Source organism: Priapulus caudatus, unplaced genomic scaffold (assembly GCF_000485595.1).
Source record: "Priapulus caudatus unplaced genomic scaffold, Priapulus_caudatus-5.0.1 Scaffold223, whole genome shotgun sequence".
Taxonomy (NCBI): Eukaryota; Metazoa; Priapulida; class Priapulimorpha; order Priapulimorphida; family Priapulidae; genus Priapulus; species Priapulus caudatus.
Window position 1 is genome coordinate 18,154 of NW_014577284.1, and position 10,027 is coordinate 28,180.

Sequence of the window (10,027 nt, forward strand, 5' to 3'; positions counted from 1 at the left end):
TTATACGCAGTTCGAATCACCCTGGTTAATATAGAATCGAGTGTCTGTGTGTATAATTAACGTGGAATATAGTAGTCATGGTTTTGTCAGGTACTGTTACGAAAATAAATCTACATTCCTGTACCTGGTATTCTAAGCGTTTTATAATACGATGTTCATCCTAACACTAGCATAACACGCTAGCTTCTATGTCGCTTATATTTAGTTATATAAGCAATACAATTCTAAAAATCTCAAAGTAACACAAACAGGATAACTCAACTTATAACTGTCTACTGTAGTTGTACTATAACTACTAACTACTAACAAACTCTGTAGGCCCCCTACTTGTACTAGAGAATTAGTAGAGTATAGTATTAGTAGAGATAGTAACAAACGGTTGAAATTAAACATGAACTTTCATATTTGCGTAGACTGACTAATAGTTGTAATCGTTACTATAAGGAATTATTCTGCTCTTATAACATAGTACTGATGTATATATATGTATATGTATCAAGAGCTAATAAACACCACAACGGAAAAAGGGCCAAATAGTGCAATTTAACGGCAATATATATTATTCTACTGAGGCCTGGGGGAGACATGATATTACGCTGCAATATCTCGGCCTAGCAATATCGTAGAGACTAGCTGTAGTACTATATAGCCCGCTTACATTAACTGGCGCTCTCTTCTTTCTTCCGAATCCGAATTTCGAATCCGAATCGGAACCCGAAGAATTCTATCCGACTCTTCTTTCTTCGTCTTGCGTGACATGTCGCTGGAAGCAGGCATTGCTTGTCCGGCTACATGCGGACCGCCGCCGCCTGCCTACTGCCTACCTGCCTGCCGTACGCCTACGTCTAGTACGTTATCAACTTATAAATGCACGTTAGGTAGCACATGCTGCTGAGTCGATCTGCTCTGCTATATATACATGCTTGAAGTCTGACGTCATGATCCCAAACATCACAGCATGGGGGGGTAATAACAGACGCTCAGACATACGGCTGGTGGTTTTCCACATAACGGCTAGTCGGCATTCTCAGTGTAAACAACCATCAATCAGTGAGGCCTGCGGTGTCCTAAGATGGCTACGAGAATTACACTCGGACGTCACGTTCGAGCTAGACTGGTGCGCACGATAACTCGGCCAAGAATCTTTGGCTACACTAAAGTTATAGTTACTGCAGCGTGTCGAACTCTCCACCGCGGGGCAGTCTAAGCCTATTCGCCGTTCGTTGTCTGGAAAATTCTCTGGAAAATCCCTCGAAGAGAGCCTCGTCGCGCCATCTATGGGACGGCATATGTACGAGAATAACTTCAGGGCGTTAAATTAAATAAATTCAAAATCGCTTTTCTAGAAGAAAACCTAAAGCGCCGACCAAATAGAGATAGAACGCGTCTGGCACGTCTTAAGAACAAGTACCATTATGACAAGCGAGCTAAGCAGCTCAATTTCAAAGTTGGTGACCCCGTCTACTACCATAATCCGGTACTCAAGCCAAATCCCATTTGCAAGTTAGCATCGCCTTGGCATCCTTACTACGTCGTGGTAAAGGTATTGAGTCCAAAGAAATATCTCCTGCAACACGAGATCACGAAGAGAGAAGTGATCTCACATGTGGAGAATATGCGAGCAGCACACCCACAAGCTTGGTGGGATTGTAGTAAGCCGGTACAACGAGAAGATATGCCAAAGGGAGTACGTCGCCAGCCTCATAGGGCAGCGACAATGGCATATCCACCCGACGAGGAGGGTAGTAGTGACGAAGAGTTCGATGAAGAAGACGAACTACCTCTAAGTCATTTCATCACAGTGCCAAAGACGCAGGTCTCAGCGGGCTCTACGGAGCAACCGCAACCGTCAATGCCTCGTGCAGTTGATCCAATTGCAATGGATCCAGCTGCAAGTGACATTGAGGCACAGGAGCCTAATTCCACTCAGCAAGTTGGCGATAGTAATGATGACACAGTCATCTATACCCCGTCGGAATTGGGGAGATCCATAAGTCCTGATATGGAACCACAATCAAAAGAGGAAACTGGTAGTAACCAGTCATTCAAAAGACGGAAGGCGAGCGACGGAACAAGTGAATTGAATGTTCTGGTACAGCCTGTGAAGCGGGCATGATTAACTGAAGAGGGAGACCCCGAATACGGCTCAACTAATACGACAGCACAGATTGCCGTCATAACGACCGCTCCAACAAAGGCGCATCTAATGGTGCCTGCGGTCAGTTTACAGAAGCCTGTCGAAACGGGAGGAGATGAAAGCGTGATCACGAAGGATATTAGGAAGGAAATCGAGAAGGATATTAGGAAGGATTTTGGTAAAGCTATAGACGCCGATAGCTATGTGGAGTTCAGGCGCCCACATCTTGGACGGGAGTATTTAAATTTTACTTTCTCATCAGGAGATGTTCAGCAGCTCACGCAAGATGTACATAACAAGAAGGCAGAGACGCCAGATGTTTAGGTTAATACTATACCTATGGTTCCAGAAAGTGCACATTCTGTGGAATCAGTAGCTATAGTGCAGGAGCCACGCGTAAGAGTGGTATCGCAAGGAGCTGAGAATAAAACTCTTGTTACTCGAGTTAAGAGTTATTTCAATAAGGTATGGCCTAGACACTAAGAGGTTTTTCATATTCCTCTTCCAAATTCGGTCTGTGCGTTGGCACAGCCCTTGGTGATATGGCAGCCACACAGGGGGCTGTGTTCGTACCGAAGGGGACTATGGCCATTACCCAATCGACTTGGGCTTTGGCATTTACCCTTGAGATTCAGACAATCACGGCCTACATAAACGGAATTGACAGGCAAATTAGATATATGCTTAAGGAGCGACCCAGTCAACATTACAATACTACCGATCCAAATTTCAGACGTTTTCAGAATACTGTACATGAATTTGTTGATTCACACGCAACTACCTTTCGTTTGAAACATAGGCGTTTAGTTAATAGATTGCAAGGTCTCACAAGTATGTTTGTCAAGCAATGCCCTAAGCGTTTGCTTCTACCATTTATGGGGAAAATTCAGAAGTTCCTATACGGAACAGCGAATGAGGAGGATATCGCGCGACTGGACTTGAGACTGTCCCAGTTTCGATTGTCTTAAGATGCTTTCCAGCACGCATTGGAGGATAGTTTAACTGTTTTTAATATCACCCACACCCAGGTGCAGCTCAATAGAGCCACCATAAATGATCTGATTGATGGTACAGATGACTTACGCAAGTTTTTAAATAGGGCTACTCACCGGCCTGACTGGTTAGCTGCGTCCACGGATGATAAATTATCCACGCTTAGTCGGCTTCAGTCTACCACTGATGCACTAATGATGGCACTCCATAATGTTACGAATGTTATTACAGGTTTAGAGCAGGCACTAAGTGATCTTTTGGCGGGCAAATTAGCGATATCTTTGATATCGTCGGCGCAACTTCGAACGTTACTACGAGCCATTAAAGAAACGTTACCGGACTATCTCGCCTTGCCGAGGGATATTGAGGAGGGCATCCTTTATTACTATGATCTGTTGAAAACATAAGTTGTACCCACAGTTACGTCTTTTTACGTTTTGACATTTTTGCCTTTGAAACACTTTGGTCAGATATTTGACGTTTACCAGATTATACCTACACCGGTGTTTATTTCCAACTCGACTCCTTACGTGTATTATGATATAAATTCACAGTACGTGGCCTTTGCACAGAATCGGGCACGTTATTTTTATCCAAAGGCAGACCTAATGCGGAAATGTCTGGATGCTAACCAGGACATTTGTCAGTCTGCATCAGAAATCTACTATGTAGCCGGTTTATCCGACTGCGTAGTATAACTTTTTCTTAATCAAGAGGAGCACATCCACCAGCGTTGTCCGCGACGTCTTAACATTTCTCGGCAACAAAAACATCATGTGGCGTATCTTACAAACGGCAACTGGCTAATAACACCAATCAAACCATTTCTTCTGACTGTTTCATGTCAATCCGAGCATGACACACCTCTGGTGAATACCGACATTCACGTTCGTTCGCAGCAGGTTGTCACCCTGGCTTCTGGGTGTTCGGCTCCCTCACCTTCGTTCACTTTGCCGACCTTCTATCATCACGATTCTCGTGTTGATATTACTACTTATATACAGCAAATGTTGCCGCCACAGTTGTCAGTGCCTACCATTTGGCGTGATTTGGCAGCATTAGCGGTTCGTCGGGGAAACGCTACCGATTTGCTGCCTGCTTCAATTTTACCTTCGAAGCTGTACGCCATTAAAGCGTTTGACATACCGTATAAGCAATTGAAAGATTGCATTGCTAGCAGTCGTCGTATTTTGAGTGCAGGTGAAGCATTTCCATTGTTGGGAGCTTCAGTTGGTTTTTCGGGTGGGCAGTGGCAACAGTTTGCCATTTATGCGTTGCTCGCCATCGGTTGTGCGGAGATCATTTGGTTTTACTGTAAGAAGACTAATGCAGTGTGTTGTTATCAACGTCGGTTCACACCCACCCCCGTACTTGTCTCAACACGACCTGCGGCCTCGCCTACCCTTACGTGGGACGCCGTTGTAGGGCCGGCACCGCCGCCGGATCTAGTTGAGTCTGCGCCACCTGCCCCACCTGTAATAGTAGGGACTACCTACTGTGCGCATGCACATGTTGTTTTGTAGAACCTTGTTGTTGGGTCGGAGCGCATTGATACCGCGCTCTCTTGTTGGCCAGTTCGTATGGCTGCTAGGCAGAACAGGTACCAGCTCCAGTATTAAACTTCTTTATGAGTCTTTATCACTCTTCGTCAATACATAACACCACCCACTCCCCCTTCCCCGCCCCATCGCGCACGCACCAGCAGGATGCGGTAGAATTACATACTTATTTAGGTGTTTAGGGGTGTTGGGAGATAAGATTATCGATTTATAGTACTAGCTGAGCACATTCGTGTTGTACCAATAGGCATTAAGTTTCGCATACGAATACACCTACTGTATCTCCTGCATGCCGTAGGAGGCGACAAATCGGAGGTGGCGTCAGGAATCGCATTCGGCCGTAAAACACTTGTTTCGGTTTGTTTTTCTTATTGTATTTTGCGCGGGTAATTATATTCAATATTATTTTGAGGCTGTATCATTGTATACACAAATTTCTTGCTATTGTGTAGTGATGAGTGTTAATTGTTAGGTAACGGATAGCATATGATAAAAACAAATGAAGCATTGTGAAATGAATTGACATGTAACGTAGTTAAGCTTTCTCACGTAGTATCCGAGTGATAATTAGTGGTGAGCGGTAGAAAGTGTGTTACATGTCTTGGGACAACACTTGTTGACATTGAGTCAAGCAAGTTATTTGCAGGGGAGTGATGTAACAGTGCGCTGTTACCCAATTATTTAAATTACTTCCCCGTGTATAACTAGTGTATATATGTGCAATATATGTATATGTTGTGTTGCAGCGCGCAGCGCTAGCTAGCCAGCCAGCAAGTCAAGGTCATTCGCACTAGCTGCTAGCACGCTAATCCTAGCGTGCTGCCTTAGAACATGTATGTTTAGTGTATCGCGGGTTGACAACGCGGCGTGGATATATGTGTCACGCGTTTATGAATATTCAATGAGCTAACCACTCGCTAAGGCGGTGCCATTTCTGGGTTGCCTTAGCACATGTACGAAAGAGTAGAAAACCAAACCCCACGCCCATCCGTGTTGACAGCCTTAGCAGGATGTAAAGATGTTAGATTAAAGAAAATCCAGGTCCGACAGGTGATAAAGGAATGTGTTGACGATCAGAAACAGGGGCGTCAACTTAGGGAATTCGTAGATAAGTGGCGACGCCTGGTGTGGGAAATATGTTGTAAACGTGTAAAGTTTTAGATAGATATGATAGTGTAGCGACACCTAGTGGAGTTGAATAGTGCTAATAGAAGTATTTTAGTCGGAGGCGTTCTTAGCGGACACCACCGTAGCGGGCCGTTTATAAGAGGCCGCGCGAGACAAAAGTGGGGGTTTTTGGTTTGTATGTACTACGAGTGTTGTGGTACATGTGTTAGTAGTGTCTAGTTTATGTGTAGTTTTTAGTGTGGGGATTTCAGGGGGGAAGTGAAGAGTTGTGGAGAGTTCAGGGGGGATGACGTCATACAACCAGATGAGACGGGATACTAGAGAAGCGTTGCCGAAAGGAGGTGTTGATCTGAAGCGCTGAGCGCAGATCTTGCGCGCAGTTCCGCGGGAAGGCGCACGCGACTGCGGGAATGTCCCACTATAGGGGGGCCCTCCCCCATGATATCTATAATAGATGCTAACAATAACCTATTATTCAGTTCACGTCCCTGTAGATATCGTAAGTCTAAATATATGGACTATCTATAATAATTCTAACAATAATCTATTATTATTCACTCCCTGTAGAATATCTATCGCCGCCGCGCGCCGGCTCCGCGGCCGGCCAAAAATGTAACTCGAAACTACACGCCGGCCCCGCCTCCACATGCCGTTCTCTCGCCGCGAGCCACCGCCTGCGAGCGCCGGACCAAACGAAAAAAAGGGCCCTCGGGCGCCAGAGAAAAAGAAGGCGCCGCTCGGGGCCGAGAAAAAAGGCAAACTAACGAATTTTTACGGGGCGGCGTGCGCCCCCACCCGCCGCGCCCGGTCGCACGCGCGCCCCGCCCCTGGATCCGCCCCCTGCGCATACCCCATAGTCAGCTAAGCTGGTATGTACCGACCGATTGTACCAATTATTAGCGATCACATGTAAATGCAGCTAATAGAGCAGCATGCAGAGGTAAAATGTCCAAGTGCTGTAAATTTCTTTGAGAAACAGCACTAAGACGACATAACTCGCCGGCGACGACCGGCATAGGTTTGTGCATTAACCAAAGTTGTAAATGACAGGAATGAAGCAAGTAGGACCGATTGCTCAAATTGGGTGTGCTCATCTTGTGTGACAGTCATTGAAAGTTGGCCATATTATTTCATATGTCAATGATTGGGGGGTAGGGTAGGCGCATTATGAATATTGATAACTGGCGGTTAGAAATAGTAAATAATAGGACTATTATGAGATAATTATTGTTAACGACGATAGTACGAGCATGATAATTGAGAGCTGTGCAAACATATATATACGTGATGTATGGATTATGGTAAAAATTTCAAGTAACTGTGAAAAATAGAAGAGCCGATTTTAGAATAGGTTCGTGGAGTGGCATGAATGCAGGTGCACGTATAAAATTTGCAAAACCCTAACCTAAAACTTACAGTCACGATAGCTCACACAAGAAAATCGTTCCCGAACCGACCATGCTGGCTGTATTTCACGAAGGTCATGGGCAATTCATAATATCCCTCGCAGAGTATAGCGCAAAAAGCATTTCTGTTCTATGCTTTCTGTTTACGTTGTGCAACGCTTTAGTTACGTTGTCAGCTAACCTCAGGGTTTAAACACTACAATCCCTCGCCCTATTGAAAGGAAGATGATTTCAATTTTAACAGGTTTTGCTAAATATCAATTAGACACCAACTTTACTTATACGAGTCGAATCACCACCCTGGTTAATTATAGAATCGAGTGTTCCTGTGTGTATAATTTAACGTGGAATATGTAAGTCATGGTTTTGTCAGGTAACTGTACGAAAATAAATTCTAACATATTCCTGTAGCTGTATCGTCTATAGCGTTTTATAATACGATGTTCATCCTAACCTTAAGCATAACACGCTAGCTTCTATGTCGCTTATATTTTAGTTAATATAAGGCAATACAATTCTAAAAATCTCAGTAACAAGCAAACAGAGGATAACTCAACTTATAACTGTCTACTGTAAGTTGTACTAGCTACTAACAAACTCCTGTGCCCCCTACTTGTACTAGAGAATTAGTAGAGTATAGTACAAGATAGTAAAGCAAACGGTTGAAATTAAACTGACTTTCAATATTTGCGTAAAAGATACCCCCCCTGAACTTTAAAAATTAAAGTTGTAATCGGTTACTATAAGAATTATTCTGCTCTTAATAACATAGTACTAATGTAATATATATGTACTATGTATCAAAGAGCTATAAACACCACACTGACGGAAAGAAAGGCGCCAAATATTGCAATTTAACAGCAATAATATATCTATGTCTACTGAGGCCTGGCGGAGACATGATATACGCTGCAATATCCTCGGGGCATAGCAATATCGAGAGACTAGCTGTAGTACTATATAGCGCCGCTTACGATTTAACTGTTTGGCGCTCTGCTTTCTTTCTTCGCGAATCCGATATTTTCGAATCCGAATCGGAACCCGAAGAATTGTATCGGCGACCTTCTTCTCGTCTTGCGTGACATGGTCGCTGGAAGGCAGCATTGCTTGTCCCGGCTACATGCGGACAGCGCCGCGGCCTGCCTATCTGCCTACCTGCGCTGGCCGTAACGGGCCTATCGTCCTAGTACGTTACAACTATATAAATGTCACGTTAGGTAGCTACATGCTGCTGAGTCTGGCTCTTGCTATAATATACACAATGGCTTGAAGTCTGACGTCTGATTCGAAACATCAACAGCATGGGGGGTAAATAACAGACGCTCAGAGAATACGGCTGTGGTCTGTTCCACATAAACGTCTATCGCATTCGTCAAGTGTAAACACGCATGCAATCAGTGAGGCCTGCGGTGTCCTATAGATGTGCTACGAGAATTACACTCGACGTCATCGTTCGAAGCTAGACTGGTGGCGCACGATAACTTCGGCCAAGAATCTTATGGCTACACTAAAGTTAATAGTTATCTGCAGCGTGTCGAACTCTCCACCGGGTGCAGTCTAAGCCTAATTCGCCGTTCGTTGTCTAGGAAAATTCTCTGAAAATCGCCTCGAAGAAGTAGCCTCGTCGCGCATCTATGGGACCGCATATGACGAGAATAGACTTCAGGGCGTTAAGATTAAATAAAACTTCAAAATCGCTTTTCTAGAAGAAAAAACCTAAAAGCGCCGAAGCCTAAACAAATTAGCAATTACGATCCATTGGATTTATTCTCGCCCTAACGTGGGACAGAGTCCCGAATGATTTCTGCAAATCGCCCAGAACGCTGCTCAATTTGACGATATGCGGCTTTTCTGTAGTACCCAGAGGCCTTGCTTATAAAAGTTATAAACATAGAGGGGCAGCGAAATTCGATGAAAAGGCACCGCGAGGCGGGCCTGTTCTCATGCTTAACGCGCGTAATATCCGGGCTGCAGATGCGTCCAGACCAACCACCGCGAACAAGATGGAGAGTTTTCCTAAGGGAGGGGGGCTTCCGCATAAGCGAGCCGAATGTGGGAGGTCAGGGAGTGGCACCTCACGTAACACCGCGCGGCGGAGGGTGGCGCCAGCATGTGGGAGTCAGGGAGTTGCACCATCAAAGCGTACATTGGCGCCGGCGAAGAAGAGTGGCGCCAGCGAGGCACGTGCAGACAAGGGGGTACGACGCTCGTGAGTATAATCAACCAAGGGGGTTGCATCCCTTGTGTACACGTGTTAAGGCGAGGGGACAACGGCCAGGTACGCGAACGTAGTCCATCCACTTCGACACTGGTACAGGACAGGGCAGGCGCCGCCGTATCCTACGTCACCGCGGGCTTCCTATATAAGCAGGCAAAAGATCCCAATGGTAAAAATCAGTCAGTTTTCGGACGCACGAACGAACGACCAAACGAAGCGAACGGAGCAAACGAAACGAACGAACGAACGGAACGAACAAAGGAAGCGAACGAACGAAACGAACGAACGAACGAACGAACGATCACGCTCGAGCCAGAGCGCACACACACAGTCGAGGGAGAACGCTCAACAAGCAGGACGACGCCGAGAAGTATACCTTATAGCTAAAGACTATAGCCTACCGCACTGACAGGGAGACGCACTGCAACCCACGAACTCGCGACGAGCCGCGAAGCACACGACTGGGAGAAGACAGTACTAACCTGCTAACACGTATTAACCTGTAAGAATAAGCTAAGGAGTAAGTAAACGTGTAAAATCGCCTAACGAGAGTAAGCGTAAACGTGCACGAAGCAATATAATTATA

General features: G+C 45.3%; 1 protein-coding gene across 1 annotated transcript in view; it reads left to right on the plus strand.

Moving 5' to 3' along the window:
- LOC106807560 (tetraspanin-3-like) overlaps positions 1 to 10,027 on the plus strand; it is a 25,322-nt gene that overhangs the window by 8,484 nt on the left and 6,811 nt on the right. The window contains exon 2 of the mRNA XM_014809930.1: positions 3,985 to 3,990. Within this exon, the coding sequence (XP_014665416.1) occupies positions 3,986 to 3,990 (5 nt within the window). The 5' untranslated portion in view covers position 3,985. The remainder of the gene's footprint in view (positions 1 to 3,984; positions 3,991 to 10,027) is intronic.